The 21,346-nt window shown below is 56.7% G+C and overlaps 2 protein-coding genes across 2 annotated transcripts; one reads left to right on the top strand and one right to left on the bottom strand.

The window, feature by feature from the left end:
• Window positions 1–19: 19 nt before the first annotated feature.
• On the bottom strand, window positions 20–11,591 carry ACTN3 (actinin alpha 3). The gene is made up of 21 exons (XM_065937812.1): window positions 11,396–11,591; window positions 7,844–7,958; window positions 7,562–7,681; window positions 7,174–7,260; window positions 6,995–7,082; window positions 6,438–6,516; window positions 6,275–6,356; window positions 5,734–5,819; window positions 5,340–5,432; window positions 4,687–4,917; window positions 4,417–4,564; window positions 3,867–4,017; window positions 3,107–3,215; window positions 2,871–3,011; window positions 2,427–2,609; window positions 1,872–2,006; window positions 1,597–1,776; window positions 1,189–1,335; window positions 1,025–1,090; window positions 397–555; window positions 20–310 (listed from the first exon to the last, which is right to left on the bottom strand). The coding sequence occupies exons 1-21, from the start codon at window positions 11,543–11,545 to the stop codon at window positions 152–154; spliced, it is 2,709 nt and encodes a 902-aa protein (XP_065793884.1). The 5' UTR covers window positions 11,546–11,591; the 3' UTR covers window positions 20–151.
• Window positions 11,592–12,422: 831 nt separating this feature from the next.
• On the top strand, window positions 12,423–20,707 carry ZDHHC24 (zinc finger DHHC-type containing 24). The gene is made up of 3 exons (XM_065937811.1): window positions 12,423–12,783; window positions 13,971–14,248; window positions 18,221–20,707. The coding sequence occupies exons 1-3, from the start codon at window positions 12,503–12,505 to the stop codon at window positions 18,514–18,516; spliced, it is 855 nt and encodes a 284-aa protein (XP_065793883.1). The 5' UTR covers window positions 12,423–12,502; the 3' UTR covers window positions 18,517–20,707.
• The last annotated feature ends 639 nt before the right edge of the window (window positions 20,708–21,346 follow it).

Raw genomic sequence — 21,346 nt, 5'->3', positions numbered from 1 at the left:
CTTAGGAATCAATCGGAGATGGAGAGGGGCCCACGATGGATCTTTATTGATAAATACTCGGCTCTGTGGCTCTGGCTCCAAGGGATAGGTGGGATCAGCTGGAGGGAGCACCCTCTCTCCGGACTTGAGTAGGGAAGCTCGGGGGTCAAGGTCAGAGGTCACTCTCCCCGTAGAGGGCACTGGAGAAGGCCACATAGTCCAGGGCTCCAGCTGGAGCCCCGGCCCCCTTGTAGGGCGCCATGCGGCGGATGCAGTATTCGGCCTGCTCCGCCGGGAGTTCCCGCCGCAGCTCCTCGGCAGTGATGTAGTTCTGGGGGAGAAGAGGGTTTGAGGGCCCCCAGGTTCCAGTCCCCGCCCCCCACCCACCAGCTCCCTCCACCCCCACCAGGGACTCACCTTGTCTCCCGCAAGGATCTTGAACGAGGCCACAACCTGCTCAGCCGTGTCCGTCTCAGCTGTCTCTCGGGTCATAAAGTCGATGAAGGCCTGGAAGGTCACGACCCCGGCTGCGTTGGGGTCCACCATGGTCATGATGCGAGCGAACTCCACTTCCCCCTGCAGGGTTAGAGGCCGGGCACCGTGCCCGGGGGGTGCTTAAGCCAGGAGGGCTCGTGGGGTCCCCCTGGCTTGACGACCCCAGTGACAAGGCGGCCCCTTTCTCCATAGACGGTCCACTGGAGCCTTAGCTCTGGCTCTGGCAAATCCTTTCCACTGGGCTGAGCTCTGCTTCCTGCCCGTGGCAATGCCCTGCTCCTGACCTCTTCCCCACGCCCCTGTAGTGCTCTCTCTCTGAGGTGGATGTGTTGCAAGCTCAGGCTCTGGAGTCACACAGAACTAGCTCCAAATTAATTTACCTCTTGGAACTTTTGGTAGCCGCGCCCCTAGGAAATGGGGTAATTCTCCCCAGCCCCAGGAAGTGGATGAGGAGGAAATGAAGGTGTGAAGGTGGGAGGGACACAGTGGGTGATCAGTATGTAGGAGGGGCCACGGAGGGGACCCCAGGACAGGGCTGGAGGACACTCACCAGGTCGTAGCCCATGGAGATGAGGCAGGCCCGGAAGTCGTCAGGCTCCATCATGCCGTTCCGCTTCTGTAGTTGGGGAGCGGATGTCAGGCTCCAGCCCCGATCCCTGCCCCCCGGCCAGCCCCCAAGAGTCCACTACCCCACAGGGCGAGGCCCCTGCTGACCCGGTCAAAGTGGTTGAAGGATGCCCGGAACTCGTTGAGCTGCTCCTGACTCAGGCCCTTGGCGTCTCGGGTCAGTACCTGGTTCTCCACCTCATTGATGGTGCGGGCAATGGAGGTGAGCAGCTGCTCCCAGCCCACGCGGATGTGCTGTGAAAGCAGGAGATAGTCCGGGTCAGTGGGCGGCCAGTGCCCAGCCATGAACTCTGGCTCCACCCCCAATTCACCGTCTGACCCTGGGCAAGTCCTCCCCCTTGCTGGGCCCCAATGGGAGGTTCCACTGAGTGACATCCAGCGGCCCTTCCTGCCATAAAGTTTGATGATTTATTACGTATTGATCAACCAGCCATGGCCACCCCAGGCTTCCCCACAGCACCGCCTTCCCCTCGGTCCTAAGCGCTGCGGTCCCACCTCCATGCTGTAGACGGTGTGCTTGTTGTCAAACACCAGACTCTCCTGCAGCAGCTGGTGGTCTCCCTCCAGCCGGTCGATGTTGCTCTTGTAGTTGATGATATTCTGCTCCTGCTGTCGCAGGCCCGCCATCTGCTCCTCCAGAGAGCCGGCCATCCCCGCGGCCAGGCGCCCCACTTCCTACAGGGGGACCAGGCAGGATGAGGGCTTCCAGCCCCCGGTGGCCCAGCCCCTGGTCTCCCTCTCCCAGGTTGGCTCTCTGATCCAAGCCTTACCTCCACCTTCCCCTGGATCCAGGGCCCGATGGCGTTGGCCTGGGCTGCAAACTGCCGCCGGAGCCTCTCGTTCACCTGCTGCCGCGTTAGCTCCTCCTGCAGCATCTGGTCACGGCTGGGTACCAGCTTTCGGACCTGGAGGGAGGGTGGTGGTGTCAGGGGCAGCTCGGGGGTGAGGGGAGGGCTCCTTACCCTGAGCCAAGGGCTCTGGGGAGGGGGCAAGCTCTGAGCAGGTCACACAGCCTCTCTCTGCTCATTTCCTGGCTGTAAATGAACTCTTAATGAGCTTAGATTGTTCTGTACAACAATCTGGCCCCCACACCAGACCTAATTATGCTTCAATCAGGCCCAACAGGAAAATGCTGTTATGGCCATTTTACAGAGAGGGCCAAGTCAGGCAAGGCGACCTGTCTAGCACCACGTAGAGTCTGTGGCAGACCACAGATCCGGAGGCGGACTTGATTCTCTGTGTCTCGGGACACCTGAGGTTCTCAGGGTGGTTTAGAAGGCGTCTATGCAGGAGGGAGGCAGGGAAAGGCCACCGGCGGCACTGACCGTGTCCCACTTGGTGTTGATGTCCTGCGGGGTGAGGGCGATGTACGGGTTGGTGGAGCTGGGCCGTAGTCCGTACGTTTGGCAGATCTTCTGGATCTCACCCTGGATGCCCAGTATGGCACCCCTCTCTCGGTCGGCCTCGGGCAGTGTTGCCTTGAACTGGTCGTGTGCTGTCACCAAGCTCTGGGGACGACAGGCAGGAAGCATCAACCAGCGCCCCTACCTCCCGCAGGCAACAAAGGATGGCCAACAAAGGGGGCCATTCACCGGGGGCCAGGGCAGTACTGGCCAGAGAACTCGGGCCTCCTGACTCCCGGCACTCTAGAACTGGGCTTCTCCTCTGGCCCCCCATTCCCCAGGAGCCCAGAGGGGTGGCCAACAGAAGACAGGCCACTTCCTTGTCATTCCATCCAACCCTGGCACACCTGGAGCCCCTGCACCCACCTGGGTCTCCTCCACCGAGTGCACCAGCCACACGTCCTGCAGGTCCTCCACGGCGCCGTCCAGCCAGTTGTTGAAGGGCGCTGCCCGCCGGGCAAACTCCAGCTGCAGCTGATCGATGGTCTCTAGGAGCTTCTCCATCCGCTGGGGGCCACAGGGATGGCCAGTCAGCAGCCTGCCCAGCAGGCCCCTCACCCTCCTCCAGCGTCCAGCCTTCACCCCCGTGTCCCCAGCTTCACCTCTAGTGCATCCCGCCTCTTTTGGGTCAGCGTGCCCAGGTTGTCCCACTGGTCGCAGATGGCCTGGCAGCGGCTGTTCACCGAGGCTGCCTCGTGGTAGTCCAGCTCACTGGGGATGGGAAGGAGGGTGTCCGTGGAGCCAGATTCCAGCCCAGATTTCTGCTTGACTGTCCCTCAGGGGGCTGGACTCTGGGCCCAGGGGTGGTGAAGGCATAAAGGAGCCAGGGAAGGAGGGTGTCCGTGGAGCCAGATTCCAGCCCAGATTTCTGCTTGACTGTCCCTCAGGGGGCTGGACTCTGGGCCCAGGGGTGGTGAAGGCATAAAGGAGCCAGGGAATATGGGGGTGAAACAGGGCTTTCCTAGAGCAGGGCCTTCCCAGCGGGTGCCTAGGAGAAAGGGGTTCTCAGCTCCAGTCCCTGGAAAATTTTGGGAGGAAGGGCGGGGCCTGGAGTTTCCTGGACAGGTTTACAGGAGGTGGCAGGAGGCCAAGGCTGTGGTGACGGCCTGGCCGGCCCAAAGCTGCAAGGAAACGCCAGCTTAGGGGACAGGATTACAGAAGGAGGGCAGAGCAAGTGGTGCTGGGAAGGGCAGGGGTACCAAGGCGGGGTTATTAAAGAGTGAAAGGTCTGGAGGGCTTTGGGAGTAGGGGCGGGGCCCGAGGCCGAGGGGCGGGGCCCGAGGCTGAGGGGCGGGGCCAGGTGGGGGCGTTATCCCCCTACCACCACCCACCCGGGTGGGCCCCAGCGGACTCCATGCCTACTTGAGCTCCTGGGCCAGTGCGGCGATGTGCTCCACGCGGTCCTGGTGCGCCGCCAGGTCGCTCTCGAAGGCCTCGTGGCGCCGCAGCAAGGCCCGCACCTCCTGCAGCGAAGCCGTCTCGTAGTCCCTCTGGCTCAGCATGTCCTCCTTCCCTGCGTGGAGAGAAGCCTGGCTCGGGTCACCCAGGGGCGGCTACGCAGGAGCAGGGGGTCCGAGCCCCGTGTGTGACAGTGGAGATTCCCCATCCGTGAACTCCTGCCCAGCCTGCACCTAGCGGTCTGCTCTGAGACGCCAGTACGATAAAGTGAAGGGAAGCTCCTGTTCCAGGGCATGGCCCCTGAGTGACGTCAGGGTCCCCGAGCTTACATGATCTAGAGTGGCCCTTGGTTCCCTTCTGGTATTATTTGATTGCAAATACCAGAAGGGACTAGAAAACAGCTTCCTTGCAGAACCCCTACTCCTGACCTGTGCCTTCTACCAGAACCCCGTCCCCCTCCCACCAGGCTCCCCCCAATCTGCACAGGACACATTCAGGCCCCAGAGCCACCTACCCCGGGTCCAGGCTTCATGCAGGGAGGCCTTCTGCTGGAACTTCTCCGCCAGGTGCTGCAGCCGCTGTAGGCGCCGGATCTCGGAAAGCAGCCAGTCCTCATAGCCCTTCTCTACTTGCTCCAGGCCCCGCCATGCGTTGGCGATGTCCTGCGGGCCAAGCAGAGAGAGGTGCCCTCCATCATGGTTCGCCCATCATACAGATGGGAACGGAGAGTCCGAGGGGATGTGGGCAAGGCCGGGGGTCCCCCTCTCCCCACCGCCTGGCTCACCGAGACCAGCTTGCCCTCAGACGGCATGAAGGCCGGCCGGTGGCTCAGCCGCAGCTTGGTCTGCAGCGTGTTGAAGTTAATCTCCAGCTGGCACTTCTCCTGCACGCGGGGTGGCTTGTGCAGGCGACGGTAGTCGCGGAAGTCCTCCAGCTTGCGCTGCATGGCGCTCATGCTGGGCTCGCCCACGCGGTTCTCCAGCCACGGCACAGTCCGGCGGATCCATTCCAGCAGCTTCAGGGTACAGGCAGGGGCAGAGAACAGAGGGCTGAGCGGGCCCGCTCACCTTGCCTACCTGTCTCCAGCCACGCCCAGGCTGTGGCCAACAGGCCGCGTCTTGAGCGGGGGTGGGGGGGGGTCCCCACTAGTCAGAGGATCAGGGGCCAGCATAGCTGGCCCAGAGCAAAGGGCCGTGAGACTGTCTAGAGATGAGTGACTGAATGGATGAATGAGTGCGTGGCAGGAGCCAGGATGGGCAGAACAGGGCAGGAGGCGGGTAAAGATGGCAGCAGGAGGCTGGAGGAGGCCAAGGCTACTCTGAGGAGAGGGAGGCTCTGCAGTCCAGGCCAGGGATCAGCTGGGATGAGAGGAGCAGCAGGGCTGGGATGGGGGAGCAAGGGAGGGGCAGGGGAGGCCCTCTGTGGCCCCAGTCTTACCTCACTGGCCAGCTTCTCGTACTCCTCCATCAGCTTCTCATTCTCCTGGTTCACGGCCAGCACCTTGCAGATCCTGTTGGCAGCTGTCTCTGCCTTCGGTGGGAGTGGGCAGAAAGGCTGGCGTTAGAACAGGACACCCCGACCCAGACTCCCTCTGCAATCCCTAAACCCTGTGTCCATGCAAACCGATAGCATGAGGGCCGCATGACTTGTAGGGTGAGGAGGGAGCTTCCAGGCCAGAGGCCTCTGTGTCTGAGTGCCCCAGGGATCGAGTATGTGCTGCTGGGACAGTGGTGCCCCCGTGGGGCCTGGCACCTCCAAATGTTGAGGGGCTGCCAAGGGTGGGCCCCGGGGCCACACGCCTAACCCAGGTGGCAACCACTGAGCCCCTTACCTGCTCCGCCCCCGCGAAGGCATGGTAGAAGCAGGAGACGTAGGTCATGATGGCCTTCTCATCGGGCTTTGGGGTGTTCACGATGTCTGGGGAGTGGCAGCCAGGTGTCATTTGGGCAGAGCCAGGGGTGGGGAGTGGGCTTATGCCCCCACCCAGGCAAAAAGCTCCCTCGGGATGGGAAGGGGCAGAGACATCTAGTCATGGCCACCAGCTGCCCCAAACCCAGCTCTTCCCTGGAGCCTTCTCGGATCACCCCAGGGCCCAGGGACCTCCCCCTCGGTGGGGCGAGGACAGCATGAGGGCGTGGCTGAGTGAGCAGACCCTGTAGCCCTCATGAACCGCCAGTGTCCACTGCCTGCTCTCTCTAAACAGGCCATGCCTCTGTCTGCCTGGCTGGCTGCGTTTCCCGCAAGTTCACATCCAGGGTACCAGGCACAGTAAGTACCCAGAAAAGGTTTGCTGGTTCAACAAAGGGGCAGAGGTGGGACGCTGCAGCCTGGTGCGGAAGTGGAGTCCTCGCCTGGGCGAGGCTTACTCTCACCTTCTGCATCCAACATCTTAGGGATGTCCAGGTACTTCTCAGCCACCTCGAAGGCGGTGTTCAGGTTGCCGATGGGGTCGTCCTAGGTGGTGTGAGGGGAGAGAGGTGAAAGGTCATCTGGGACAGAGACTGGGGAGTCGGCACTGGGACTGGGGGGGCCTACCTTGCGCAGTTTGGCATAGTCAATGAGGTCAGGGCGGTGTCGGTGGATGAGAGCGCAGAGGGCCAGCCCATCCTTCCAGCTGGACAGAGAGAAGGGGGGTCAGGCCTGGGGTCAGGCTGGGGCCCTGCCCTACCCTGGTTCCAGGAGCCCTCCTATCTGGATGGCCTCATCTGTGAAATGGAGTCAGGTTCTAATACCACACTTGGCATTTAAGGCCCTGATTACCAGCCATGGACCATTTCCTCCAAGCTCATCATGATTCCCTCACCCTGGGCTTATGCTACACCACTTTCTAGGATTTTTTGGCCTCTGGGTCTTTGCTCACAAGGTTCCCTCTGGCGGGAACACCCTTCCTGGGATGTTTCCGGTGCTCCCTCCTCCAGGAATTCCCCCTTACCCTCCTGGATTCAGTTCAACATTGACTGAGTCCTGCCATTTTCAGACCCTGTTGCAGGAACTTGGCTGTGACCTCTCCCCTCCCTGGTTCTCCCCGGCCAGACTCCAGCTCTTTGGCCCAGACCCCAGCAGAGGCCCCTCATGCTGACCGGCCGACAGACCTGGTGTGGAAGTTCTGCACGTTGACGTTGCGGTACGGTGCCGTCTTCCGCTGACACCACAGGAGCAAGCCTTCCTTGGCCGAGGTTTCTGGGCGGGGATGGGGATGAGTGTTGTTTGGGTAGGGGTCGGGGTTGGGGCCTGCCCTTGCCCTCATCCTCCCCACCTCCCTGCCACTCACCTTCCACGGAGATGTCCTGGATGGCGAAGCGAAGGATGATGGTCCAGATCATGCCCAGGGTCATCTTCAGGTTCCCGTCGACAATCTCTGCCGGTTGGGGGGGGTGGGGACATGCTCCACCTGACCACCAGCCCTCAGCCCCCCTCCCCCCTGCCTTGCCCTCTGGCCCTTGTCTGCATTCCAAGGCAGGCACCGACTAGGTAGATGCTCAATCATTTAACTTCAAAAGGATTCACTGAACACCTCCTGGGTGCCAGGGCCTGTGCCAGCACTGTGGGTACCTTTGCTCCCTACAGTCACCCCTGTGAGGAGCGGATGGTTGTCCCCATGGTTGAGATGAGGAACCGCGCCCCCAGCCCCCACTAGCCGCCTCCTGCCATCTCCTCACCTTCAGCACCGATGGACACCAGCTTCACCCCCTTGCTGGCAATGAAATCCAGAGCCTTGTTGACATTGGCGATCTTGTGGAAGCGCATCTTGCCTTTGTCTGGCCTGGGCAGCCTCTCTCCTGGGTGTGAGAGGAGAGGTCAAGGGTCAAAGGACACGAGAGGAAGCTGAAGACACGGTCCTCAAACTTCCCCCTCCCTCGGCACATCCCCTCCAGCACTCGGCTGGCACTCTGGGTTCCCCTGGGTCCTGGGGTCCCCGTGCACTGATTTGCACCCCTCACCTGAAATGACCTCCAGGAGCAACATGAGTTTGAGGCCATTGCGGAAATCCTCCTCGATGTTCTCGATCTGGGTGCCAGCCTTGCGCAGGTGCGAGTTGCACCAGGCAGTGAAGGTCTGGGGGCAGAGGACAGCGCTCAGACCCTAGTGCTGAGGACAGGGCTCTGGCTCCGCGGTCAGGGTAGATCTCAGAGCCGAGGCCAAAAGTTCCGGCTCAGCCACTCACTTGCTGTGCATCTGGGGCTGGCCCCTGTCCCTCTCTGAGCATTAATTCTCTTGGAAATGGGGAGAAATGGGGTGTGGGGCCCGTTCAGATCCCAGTGTGGATGCTGCCAGCACAAGAGCTTTGGCCAGTCTCCAGCCAGTGTGGGGCCCCCGAGACACCAGGCACACTGCCTTACTAAAATCTTAAACGTTTCAGGTCGCAGCACAGATGGCTTGGAAGGTTTGGTCTGAGGGACTGTGCATCTGTGTTATTATCGTCTCAGCCCCACCGACCTCCTAAGGCTATTGTGAATTGGCCCCCAAGCGGACCACAGGCTGCTGGAGCTTTGCAGGCCCTCAAGGAACACGGGACACTGAGGCACAGCCTGACCTAGTTTCTGGAGGAGACTGCCCGCCCTCCCCGGCCAGGGCGTGCTTCAGCCTCAGCCTCTGTCTGAGATGGGAGGGGTGATGTGTGCTGTGTGCCTCTGGGGGATGGCAGTGACCTAGAGCCTGGTGTACAAGTTTCTACAAGCTCCCAAGGCCTCAGGCCCCGGATTCTGCCCTCAGCTGGCAGTCCTTGGTGGAATCCATACTCAGACTCCCACCCCAGCTGCGCTACTGTGACCTGGGATGTGCCCCTCGCCCTCTCCTCGGCTCCTTCTCTGTTTGTACAATTAGAGTTCAGAGTCAGTGATGTCGCAGGTTCTTCCTCCCCTGATCTTGCAGGATCCTGGGATTCAAAGCATTTCCCCCTCCCATCCCCCCCAGAGCAGACACCCCAAGGAAGTAATTTGGAATTTTTTTCCTCAAGTGTATAAGTGGGTGCTGAGCACTGCTCGATGCCGCCCCGAGCACAGGAGAGCGCTGGTGGATTCTCTGTAGTTCCTTCCTGCCCTGGAGTCTCAGATGCTCTGGGCCCAGACAGGGCAGGGGGAAAGGCAGGTCTGGGCGAGGTCCCCGTAGTGGAGGAAGCAGATTCCCTCATAGGACAAACACGACTTTTAATGAGATTTGGTTCCTGCCCTAAAGGAACTCACAATCAAAGAGTCCTGTGGGCCTGCGAAGTGCTAGGAGAGACTAGCATTGAGGAGCTTAGGGGACATATTCTTCAAATCAGGTGTTCTTCAAACCTCTTGGGGAAAGTAAGTAACGGATCAGAACTGTGATGGAAGAGCAAGAGTTTCTCAGGCAGGGAAGGACGGGCAAGGGCATTCCAGGCAGGGACGGCTGCAGGGCCTGGTGATGAGAAACAGTTGCTAGGATTGTGGGGCTACAGCTATCTGGGCACCGCTCTGGGGATGCTGGGGTATAAGTGGTGAGAGGCGGGCCGGAGGGGCAGCAGAGGCCAGGTCATGCACGATCTTGAGTGCTAAGCCAGGGAGTGTGAACTTGATCCTGAAGGCAACAGGGAGGGAGAGGGGCAGAACTGTGTTTTAGAAAGTTCATTCTGGTGGCAGAGAATGGCTTGGCAGAGTAGAAGGGAAAAGTGAGGAGGTGGCGACTGAGACCAGGGTGAGGGAGGGTGTCAATGAGTGGGACCGGTCAGGAGCGAGGGGATGAGATGGAAACATTTGTCCTTGCTAGACTCTAAGCTCTCTGAAGCAGGGGCTTTATTTCATCCCCTGCTGAATTTCTGACACCTGACACAGTGCCTGGCACATACCAGGACCTCCCTAAGAAATATTAAACAACTGTTTTCAAATGAGGTTGAATAAAGAGGACTCTGGTGTCAGATGGGAGGAGGCAGGAGTGCTCTACGATATGGAGGAGAAGCAGGGATGGGGTGGGGCTAAAGTTGAGCACAGAGATGTTCATTACATTGTAATAAACACTACTGGATGAGAAACAACTGGATTATCCAACTTCAGGGAACACTAATGAATTTACAAAGCGTCTACACGGGTGCAATCGCTGAGTAAGTGGATGGAGTGGGTGGCTGTAAATTGGTTTGGAAGGATGTTCCTGATACTTTGAAGAAAGCGAGGTACAGACTAGCCTGTGTCTTATGAGGGGCCTGTGAACCTGGATCTGGGAGAGGCCTGGGTGGGTGGGGGTGGGGTGGGGAGAGGAGTTGCAGAGCAGGTGGCAGCGGGAGCCAGGGGCAGGGATGACATCATTGGGAGACTGCTGGACCCGAGGACCACAGCCCTGCTTGGAGACAGGTGCAGAAGGAGCCTGGGGGGAGGCAGATCACCCGGCGCACCCTAGCCATGTCAGCTGAGCCTCCCAGCCCCTGGGGTCACCTCCTGTCATCTAACTCAGCGGAAGTGCTCTGATTCTAAGTCCGGGATTCTCTAAATCCTGCAAATTCCACCGAGCACCCCTGTTCCCCACCCCTTCCTGGGGTCACACACCGTTGGCAACTGATGAGTCTAATGACCTCACAGTGCCCCCCTACCCCCAGCCTGCCACTCCCCAGCGTTTCCTCACTCCAGGCCCAGATCACTTTCTCTTCTGGGTTCCCAGGTGTCCTGCCCCCTCCATCTGGGAAAGTCTAGGAGTGAAAATAGATCAGGGAGGGGAGGCCTGAGTGCCCTACAAGGCTGGACCTGGGCAGCAGCTGCCCTCTCAGCTCCTCCAAGGCGCTGCCTCAGCACAAAATGTCCATCTGGCCCGAGAGTCAGGTTACCTACCACGAAAGGGAACCCAGGGCTCCCCTCCTCCCCGACCTTGTGGCCTTTTCAGCAGATTCAGGGCCCTTGGGGTGGGGAGGGGTGTCTTGGGAAAGCATGGGGGAGGGACAAGCAATGGGCAAAGACCCTCAGGTTGCCTAGGGAGGGGGACTGTTTTCTGACAGTATATGATGTGGGTCCTACCTTAGCCTCAGTTTCCTCACTTGACAATTGGGATAGAGTGACCGTGGACATCATGCTGGACAGAATATAGCGAGGGTGGGTAGGAAGTCTGGAAGTCTACCACTTCCCCCATACTCTTAAGTCCACTAGTTGTCTAGCTGCAAGTCCTCAGGTGGGGTCTGGGAATATTTCAGAAAAGGCGGGGGGTGGGTGTGGAGAAAGATTGATTTTTCCCAACCCCACCCCACCCAAACTTGGATCTCCAGGGCTTTGCCCAAACCATATTCTTTAGAAAAGTGGGCCCAGGTGAATGAACCCTTGGGAGGTGGAGATCCCAGAAATCCTTCTTGTCATCCTAAACCCCTCATGAGGGTCCCCAGCCCTCACCTTGCGCTCTGGTGGACAGCACAGGATTGATGGTCAGAGCCCAGGCTAGGAAGTGGCACTGAGGGTTAAGACAGGCTCTTGCCACTGACCTACTGAGATGCCAAGAACAAACTGCCTGGCTTCTCAGGCCTCAGTTTTGCCATCAGGAAATGGGCTAGCACTCACTTTCCGCTGCTGCTTCTCCCAGGCCGGGTCCAACAGCAGGTCGCGGTCCCAGTCTTCCTCCTGTTCCATGTACTCGCCGCCCCCGCGGCCGCCGCCCGCGAAGGGCCCCTCCCCGGTCCCCAGACCCTCGGGCTGCAGAACCATCATCATCGTGTTCAGGCTTCTGGCTCCGCGCTGCTCGGCGCGCTCCAGAACACGGGGGCCGCGTTAAGTAGCGCCCGGCCCAGCCCCGGATCGGATTCGCGCTAAATATGGGGGAGGAGGGTGGGGCCGGATGGGGGCGAGGGCGCTCGGGTCGGGACCAGGCAGGAGATTGTCCTGGGGCTAAGAGACTGCCGAATTTTGAGGCTCTGAGATGGATCCCGTGGCGGAGATCCGGGGTTCGCGTTCTGGCTCCGCCGCTTGGGCGCTGTGTGACTTTGGGAAAGCCACGGGCCCTCTCTGAGTCCTTCCCCATAGGTACAACGAAGATGACGCGAACAATCGCGGCTGCAGACCGCTCTGGAAGCTGTCTTTTGGACCTCCTCCTGTCCCTTCTCCTGAGCCGTGGTGGTGGGAAGCAGGGACCACTGTTCCCATTTCACAGTCAGAACACCGAGGCGCCGAACTGTTTTGAATGTTTTCTGGGGTGATGAAGGGAGACACTCGAGCATGAAGAGGGATTCTAAGCCAGCTGGATGGGCCGAGGCAGGGCTATTAATATCGGGGCTACTGGGGGAAGAGGGGGAATGTGCTGAGCCGGGAATCCCCGACGCCACCAAGGCTGCAACTCAACCCTGGCTTGCTGGCCACCTCGGCCAGCTTGCCCGCTGGCCGCGGGAGGGGCGGGGCGTCCGCGGGAGGGGCGGGGCGTCCGCGGAGGGGCGGAGATATGACAGCGCTGCCCTACCCGGTTCCAGCGCCAACGAGATTCCAAGCATCGCTTTGGCTCGTTCGGCCGTCCAATCACATCTCCGTACCTGTGGGCCCGCCCAGTGAACCGGAACGCTCTCGCGCCTCTTCCGAGCTTCTATTGGTTGTAGCAGACGTCTGTTTGCCACTATCCCTGCCTCAATACGGAAGCGGCGGGGTACTAGCGGGGGGTCCTACCGCTAGTGGGTGCAGGCCATGGGGCAGCCCTGGGCGGTGGGGACCGCGGAGGCGGCTCCCGCGCGGCTGCCCCTCGTGCTCACCGCGCTTTGGGCCGCGGCGGTGGGCCTGGAGCTGGCTTACGTGTTAGTGCTGGGCCCCGGGCCACCTCCGCTGGGACCCTTGGCCCGGACCCTGCAGGTTGCGCTGGCAGCCTTCCAGCTGCTCAACCTACTGGGCAACGTGGGGCTCTTCCTGCGCTCGGACCCCAGCATCCGGGGTGTGATGCTGGCCGGCCGTGGTCTGGGCCAGGGCTGGGCGTGAGTGGGGCTCGGGATCTGGCGCGGGGGAGAAGCGGGAGCTTGGCGCGGGGGGAGGGCCCTAGGACCTGAAGATGTTTGAGCCGCTTGTTAGAGCCAGAGAACTCTCTTACAACTAGAAGGCAGAACGAGTTTCATTCATTCACTTACAAATATTATTGAGCACATTATTATGTGCAGGGTACTATTCCAGGCACTGGAGGTACAATAAAACGTATTCCTGATTTCAGTGGGGGAGGGGACAGATGATAAACTTCAGGGTCGTAAATAAATAACGTAGAATGTTAGAAGGTGTTGGTGGTCAGGAAACAGAAAGAGTGCAGTCTCAAATAGGGTGGTCAAGGTAGGTTTCATAGAGAAGGTGGCGTTTGAGCAAAGACTTGAAGGAGAAGGGAGACTTAGCCATATTCATCTGGGGGAAGGATGTGCCAGGCAGAAGGGACAGGCAATGCAAAGGCTCTGAGGCAGTTGTGTGCCCAGCATGTTTCGGGAACAGCAAGACAGCCAGTGTGGCTGAGGTGGTGTGCGGGGGGGAGAAGAGAGTTTAGAGATATAAAGACTTTGTAAACAGACTTTGAAGACTTTGCTTTTTACCAGAAGTGAAATGGAGAGCCATCTCAAGGTTTTGAGCAGAGGAGGCATATGATTTAGATTTTATTTTATTATTTCTTTTCCTTGGTCTCGCTGTCAGGCTTGTGGGATTTTACTTCCTGGACCAGGGATCAAACACAGACCCTCAGCAATGCAAGTGAGGAGTCCTAACCACTGGATTGCCAGGGAATTCCCCTTAGATTTTTAAAGGATCAGTCTGGCTGCTGGGGTGGACTACAGTAGAGGGGATAAAGGTGGAATCAGGGAGACCAGTCAAGAGGCTGTTGCAATAATTCAGGGCAGAGTTCATGGTGACTTGGACCGAGCTGGTAACAGTGGAGGACAAAAGTTTGCTCCCGGATGTTAGAAACCAGCCAAAAACCTCAGGACTGGCATTGTCAGACCTGCTGTGCTAGAAGAGGAAAGGCTTGGGAAGTGGTGTTCAGCCTGCATTTACTCCCCCCTGAAGAACCTGAGGCTTAGCAAGGGCAGGGGCTGTGCCTGGTTCCCCAGGATGGGCTCAGGGGCTGATCCAGGCACCATGAGGGGCTCTCCGAGCTTCTGGAGGGACTGATCCTGTGGTTCCTTCCCTGCAGTTACTGCTACCAGTGCCAAAGCCAGGTGCCGCCGCGCAGTGGGCACTGCTCTGCCTGCCGCATCTGCATCCTCCGCCGGGACCACCACTGCCGCCTGCTGGGCCGCTGCGTGGGCTTCCGCAACTACCGGCCCTTCCTGTGTCTCCTGCTCCACGGCGCGGGTGTCCTGCTGCATGCCTCTGTGCTGCTGGGCCCGGCCCTGTCGGCCCTGCTGCGAGCCCACACACCCCTCCATACCGCCGCCCTGCTCCTGCTGCCCTGGCTCATGTTGCTCACAGGTGGGGAGCCCTGGATGCGGGGGAGTGTGTGTGTGGGGGGGTGTCGGGGGAACCTCCCCACAGAGGCCGAGGCCCATTCCGGTGGGCGATGGGATTCCTGGCGGGTTCTCCAGGTACTGCACTAGGGACCCAGTCCCAAGGTCAGTTTCAGGAGGCAGGGGCAGCTGGGTATTCACGTGGGTGTGCAGTCTGGTAAATCACAGGGCCTGGACACAGGTACAGAGCTCTGGCTGAGAGAATCAGAGGAGGAAAGACTGGTGGGATTTCACTGGGCGGGACAGATGGGATGGTGAGGGAGTATTCTCAGTAGGGAGGTGGCATTCAGACCTAGAGAAGTAGCGTGAACACAGACTTGGAGGTTGAGAGCAAGGAAGACATTTGGAGGGAAACGTGAGGATTAAGGCTAGGATATAGATGAGGACTGGGTGATGGAGGGCCTTGAATGTGACGTGAGGAGATGGCCCTCACTTGGCTGGGCAGTGGGGAGCCAGTGAAGGTTACAGGCAGGCGGAGGTCCAGTGTTTGGAAGTTGGGAGGGGACGTTTTGGATCAGGAGGCTGCTTGAGAGGCTGTGTTCTGCATGAACACACTCTCCTCCGACACCACCGAAAACAGAAACCCCACTGGCTTTTCATACTTTGTCCTCTGCCCCCTGTGATGCCCCCCGTGATGCTTTGGGATTCCTCTCCCCAACCCCTTCCTTCTGAGCTGTCCACAGTCCTCTGTAACCTTGTCCTGCAGTTACTAAACTTCCGGACCACTCCGAACAGCGAGTATGTCTCCTCATCCTACCCAGACCCAGCTCTGTCCCCAGGACCCCCTCCCTGCGGCCCAGGGGAGTCCTTGGGAGGAGGCCCAGTGGGGTTGTCAGGGCCTTCCTCTGCCGACCCTGGCTTCCCGCACGCCCTCCTCAGTGACCTCCCTGCCTCCACGGACACTCAGGCCCTCAGCTGCTCCTCTCTGAACGAATGACCCCCCTTGGTCATCCACGGTTTCCCACTTGCTCCCCACAGTCACTGAAGACAGTCCATCACCAAGTCTCTCTCAGCCCTGGGCCTTGTTGAGTGCATCGGCATCCAAAAGTCTGGGTGAATAGCCCCGATGGCCCAATTTCTTATCTTCTCCTCCCATATCCCACCCCAGTCCATCAGAATCCAAAATGTGTCACCTCCCAAATCACCCCATCAGTCACCCCCTCTCTGCTCCCACCTACTCTCCTACCCAGCTCACTCTTTACTCCGTGACAGGAGCTCCTGGGCCTCACCTTTCTGTCCATCAGCACCTGCCACCTCACCGCCCTCATTTCCACCAACCTCCTGCAGCATCTCCGGCCTCTCGGCTCCATCTTCCTTCCACTGTGCCTTCCTGGCTCCTGTGTCTGCCCTTGTGTCTCCGTAGAGCTGCCAGACATGCCTGGTCCTTCGTGACAGCTGATACTTGTCACATTCACGGCTGCTGACCTCAGCAGGCCCTCAGTAGTTCCTGGTTGTCCTCCACTGCAGCTCAAACCTTCCCACTTTCCTGTCCTTCAAACCCCCATCTCTCTTAAAAATCCATCACAGAGAATAGTAGTTCAGAATTGGCTGTCCTGTCCCGGGGCGGAAGCTGACTGCCCCAACTTCCCTGGGTACCCAGCCCCTTCTCCCTGCTCGGAGGCCTCATACTGTGGGTCGCCTCTCCTCCGGCCATTCCAGGCTGCCTCCCTGGGCCTCCTTTGGGTTTTCCAGCTGGTACCAGGCCTCTCTCATCCCATGTCCTCCTCCCCCAGCTCACGCTTTCTGGCTCTTCCATTAGCTGACAAGTCAAAGAACTTGGCTGGGCTCAGAGGCTACTTTTCCTTGTCTCACCCCACCCCTGTTCCAAACTGGCTCCTGCCCCCACCCATTCTTCAACACTGCCACAGTCCCCTGGCCTGTGTCTCCATGAAACCCAGAGGAGCCTTCTGAGTTCTCTTCTTGCTTCATGAGACCTTTCAGCCTCATACCACTGATGGCCTTCCACCTCCTGAAAGGACTCTACCTGGACGTCACTGACAGCTTGTACTTTGAGTTTCCTCCTTCCTTTCTGGTTTCCCTCTCTCTGGTTCCCAAAGACCTGGTTTCCTGGCTGAGGCACTGTTCTCATCTCCCTACACACTCTACTGGGTCTCAGAACCACCTGGGTACCAACCACTCACAAATCTGCACATCCAAGCTGGGCTTCTCTCCTGAGCTTCCAGAACCATCCACTCACTCGTTTTGCAGACATCTCTCCATCCTGCCTCAGGACCTTCAGAGTATTTTCTCCTCTCTTCACCTAGCAAATACCTCCTCAACTTTCAGTTGTTCAGTCATTCAGTCGTGTCCCAGCTCTTTGCAACCCCATAGACTACAGTACACCAGGCTTCCCTGTCCTTCACTATCTTCTGGAGTTTGCTCAAACTCAGGTCCATTAAGTCAGTGATGCAATCCAACCATCTCATCCTTTGTTGTCCCCTTCTCCTCCTGCCTTCAATCTTTCCCAGTATCAGGTCTTTTCCAGTGAGTCACATCTTTGCATCAGGTGGCCAAAGTATTGGAGCTTCAGCTTCAGCATCAGTCCTTTTAATGAATATTCAGAGTTGATTTCCTTTAGGATTGACTGGTTTGACAAAACGTGGTCCACTGCAGATGGGAATGGCGAGCCATTTCAGCATTCTTGCCTTGAGAACCCCATGAACAGTATGAAAAGGCAAACTTCAGACACCACCCGAAATAGACAACTCTCTCAAAACAGATGTTTATTTCCCTGAGCCTCTTAATAAGTTTGCATGTCATCTCCCCACCCCCACCTCTTTTATATAAACTAATTTTTGCATTTTAATTCATTCGTTCATTGTTTTTGGCTGCATTGGGTCTTCTTTGCCTCAGCAGGCTTTCTCTAATTGTGGTGAGCAGGGACAACTCTCTAGTTGCAGTGCGGGCTTCTCATTGCAGTAGCTTCTTGTTTCAGAGCAAGGGCGCTAGAGTGTACAAACTTCAGTCGTTGCAGCGCCCAGGTTCTAGAACACAGGCTTAGTTGCTCTGTGACATGCGGGATCTTCCCGGACCAGGAATCGAACCCTGCACTGGCAGGTGGATTCTTTACCACTGAGCCACCAGAGCCCAGCTCTCTCTTTATTTTGAACTTTTATTTTGTATTGAGGTATAGCCGATTACCAATGTTGTGATAATTTCAGGTGAGCAGTGAAGCCAGCTCTTTTTTTTAACTCAAGAAAAATTCACATAGCATGAAACTCATAATTGTAACCATTTTCAAGTGCACAATTCAGTTGTCTCTAGTATACTCACAGTGTAGTCCAGCCATCACCACTAATTCCAGACCATTTTCATTGCCCCCAAAAGCAAGCCTCTACCCCTTAAGCAGTCACTCCCCATCCCCCACCCTCGAGTGCCCCCAGCCCCTGCCAACCACTGATCTTCTGTCTCCATGGATTTGCCTATTTGGGACATTTCATATCAATGGCACCATATAATACATGACCTTTTGTGTCGGACTTCTCTCGCTTGGCAAAACATTTCACGCATCTTGCAGTTCACTGGTTCAGCTGATACTTATTACCTGTTATAGATGAGGATGGTCCAGGATGCTTTTGCTGGCATCACACCCATCACAGCTGTCTTCTCATTAAGTAACTGAGACATGATGTCTTGAATCTGTTGTGAGTTCCCTGAGACTGGAGATGCTAGCCTGGCATTCGTGGGGGGTGCTCACAGGGTGTGGTGCAGGAGTGAAGGTTGTGTCTAGGGCAGGGGGCCGTGTGTGCCCAGTTCACCGGTGTGTTCCCGTTAGCCAGCACAAGCTGGCCAGGGAGCAGTGACTCTGCAGGTCGCTGAGCAGAAGAATGTGCCCTGCTCCATGGTGGAGCAGGGGATGGGAGGAGGGCAGGGGCCAGGCTCTGGGAGGGCTGGGCCTGCTGCTGCTCCCTTACCCTCTCTGCTCTCCCCCTTGCAGGCAGAGTGTCTTTGGCACAGTTCGCCCTGGCCTTCGTGACTGACACGTGCGTGGCGGGCGCGCTGTTGTGCGGGGCCGGACTGCTCTTCCACGGGATGCTGCTGCTCAGGGGCCAGACCACGTGGGAGTGGGCTCGGGGCCAGCACGTGTACGACCTGGGCCCCTGCCACAACCTGCAGGCAGCTCTGGGGCCCCGCTGGGTCCTCGTCTGGCTCTGGCCCTTCCTGGCCTCCCCGTTGCCGGGGGACGGGATCACCTTCCAGACCGCAGCCGACGTGGGACTCATGGCTTCCTGACTCCAGGAAGCGCCCGAGCTTGTGCAAGCTGCCCCAGGCTAGGAGAGGGGACTTGTAACTCATTTCAGGCCCACCCCCACCCCCAGCCTCAGAGGGAAGCAGGCTGGTACTTGATGCCTGCTTTCAGCAACTCCCATCACCACCCTTGGGCTCGCCCATGCCCAGCTTGGACTCCTAGGGTCCAGGGCCTGGGCCCTGCGATTCAGCCTGTCAGTGGCCCCTGAGGACTGTGAAAGGTCTGGCAAGGGGCTGCTCGGCCTGCCTGGCTGCCCCATTGCCAGGTTAATAAAGTGCCCACTTGGTTCTGGAACTCCCTCCAGCTCTGTGGGTTTTTGGTCCTCCTCCGTGGCCCGGGCTGCTGTTTTTGTTTTCTTTGACTGTCAGGCCTGGGAACCACAAAATGCTTGAGGGTGTGAGGATCCAGAGCTCTGCCTCCTGTGGCCTTGGGGCAGGGGGGCTGGGGAGTCAGGGTACAGCAGGGTAAGACAGAATGTAGTGGTCCAGGGTATGAGAACCCACACTTCTTCCCCAGGTTGAGTGCTTTATAGTGAGGAGCCTGTCAGCAGCCACAACCTCACTGAACTTGTCTCTAGCTAACCCAGTGCCGTGGGCAGCAATTATGCCAGTGAAGAACATTAACGCTCTGAGAGGTGATGTGATAAGATTTCACGGGGTAGTAAATGGAGTCCAGTTATGAACCCAGATCTTTGCACTTTGTACTTCACCCTTTTTTGGCTGACCAAAAAAATCAAGGCAGAGAAATCTGGGTGGTGGGGTGAGGGATGTTCAAGCATCTGTGCAGGATGGTGCCAAGATGGCTAAGCTCCTCCTCTCTGGCCTCTTTGGGAGCTCCTGGTTAAACACTTATTTAAATATAGTGAGTAGACACTTCCCGTTACACGTGGCAGGTTTAGCCATGTGAGTTTACTTGTTTCCTCTTAAAATATAAAATGATAGTAAAGAAATGAAAAATGATATAAATTTACAAAGAGAAAATAGGGAGACAGCAGTAGACCAAAGAACCTGACAACATCTCGAGAGATGAAAAGTGGATAGAGGCTCATTTACCCTCCTAGAGAACCAGACGTTGCAATTAAGTGTTCCCCGAGGGAGGGGCCAAGAGGCCACCAAATCCCCAAGCCCTGCAGAGGCCCTGGAGAGGGTCTGGAGTTCCACCAGCACCATGGAAGGCGAGGTTTGGGGCCGACAAGAGGGACTGATTTAAGGTCTCTGTGAGGAGCAGCTAGACTGTCCCTCCCCCCAGGACCCACCTGACCCCTTGCAGCCAAGCAGTTACCCCACTGCGGTGGAGGTGTGGGCTTTTGAAGAAGCTTTGTGTCTTGGGGGAACTGGGGAGGGTGGGGGTGAGGGGCTGGACCAAAAGTTGGGTTGAGTTAAAATCTACAAATGCTACTGAGGCAGGGGGTAGCCCGCCAATGACATGGCAGGTTGTCTTCCAAGAACCCTCAGAGAAGCCCAAGGCTCTGCCCCCGCCCTGGAAGGTTTGAGCTGTTAGGACTTTGCTTTTTTAAACAGCATGCACTATTACTATTTAATTCTATTAGGAACTTGCTGTAGCTGTCTCTTTGTACATAAGCTCTGGCAGACTTCCCGTTTCCTTCTCTGCTTTACCCCCATCCTCTAGAATCTTTTCTTGTTTTGTTTGGTTTTGAATAGTGAAGAGATGCAAGGAAATATTTAAAGAACACCCTCCCCACCCCCACTTCAGAAATGGATGCCTGGGCTTCCCTGGCAGTCCAGCGGTTAAGACTCCGCGCTCCCAGTGCAGGTGGATACCCTTTCTAGTCCCTGCTGTACCTCTCCCTGATAGAGGAAACACTGCTGTCTGAATCATTCCCTTGCTTGCTCTGTGATTTATTATAGATGTTTTGCATGTTTCTGACTTTTATATAAATGAAGCTACACCATGTTTATTTTACTCCAGTTTGCTTTTTCCTTTAATACCATGTTTCTGAGATTTACCCAAATTAATATGTGTAGCTGTAAGGCATTCCTTTTGCTTGTTGTATAGTAATCCATCGAATATACAATTTATTTTTCTCTTTTGTCCCACTGATCATTTTGTCTACCTGTGTGTGTTCCCCTAAGATCTATACTTGGCCCTTGCTCTTCCATATAAATTTTAGAATCAGCTTGTTATGTTCTATCAATAAAAACCCCTTTGAAACTGTGACTGAACCCAACTGAATCTATATTATCAGTTTGGGGAAAATCAACATCAACATGAGATTGAAGTTTCCAGTCGTGAACATGGTGCATCTCTCCATTATGTTTTCAATAGTTACTTTTTCTCATAAATTGGTTAAACTTAAGTACTTGATATTGTGCTGCTGTTATTCATGGCTTAAAAAATAAATTTTTATGTCCAAGAAACCTAAAATTTATGATTTACTTGAAAATTCTGAGTTTTCTGTATGTATTATCATCTCTATGATACAAAAAAAATCTTCCATTTTACTTTTTATATCTCATTTTTCTTGCCTCTCTGTCTGGGTGGAGGAAAGTGTGGGTACCCTTCACTTGTTTCTGACATTAGAGGGAATAATTTCAATATTTCACCATAAAATATATTTGCTGGTTTTTGTAAAAAAAAGAAAAAAAATAGTCTTTTATTAGGCTGAGAAATTTCCCTTCTATTCCAAATATGCTGAGTTTTTATCCTTTTACTTTCATTCTCTGCCGCCTAAGAATGGCCTGAATATGGATTTTTAAATGTTTTCTATTTGAAGTATTTAGTCACTTTTTCTATTTTAATTAAGTTATTGGATAAATTTCTACCCCTTTATTTTGTGCCATCACCTGTCTTTTC

This window comes from Muntiacus reevesi, chromosome 5 (assembly GCF_963930625.1).
Source record: "Muntiacus reevesi chromosome 5, mMunRee1.1, whole genome shotgun sequence".
In the NCBI taxonomy this organism is placed as follows: Eukaryota; Metazoa; Chordata; class Mammalia; order Artiodactyla; family Cervidae; genus Muntiacus; species Muntiacus reevesi.
Note: the sequence above shows the minus strand (reverse complement) of the source record. Positions and strands in the feature narration are given on the sequence as shown.

Bases quoted from the DNA above. Each gene is read 5' to 3' on its own strand.
- ACTN3 (XM_065937812.1), bottom strand. From the start codon at position 11,545: ATGATGATGGTTCTGCAGCCCGAGGGTCTGGGGACCGGGGAGGGGCCC. The intron at 7,083-7,173 runs GTGAGTGGCAGG...ATCCCCGCCCAG, and splicing joins CCAGGACATCTCCGTGGAAG to AAACCTCGGCCAAGGAAGGC. The intron at 556-1,024 runs GTGAGTGTCCTC...CTAACCCTGCAG, and splicing joins TCTCCATGGGCTACGACCTG to GGGGAAGTGGAGTTCGCTCG.
- ZDHHC24 (XM_065937811.1), top strand. From the start codon at position 12,503: ATGGGGCAGCCCTGGGCGGTGGGGACCGCGGAGGCGGCTCCCGCGCGG. The intron at 12,784-13,970 runs GTGAGTGGGGCT...CCTTCCCTGCAG, and splicing joins GGTCTGGGCCAGGGCTGGGC to TTACTGCTACCAGTGCCAAA. The intron at 14,249-18,220 runs GTGGGGAGCCCT...TCCCCCTTGCAG, and splicing joins CTGGCTCATGTTGCTCACAG to GCAGAGTGTCTTTGGCACAG.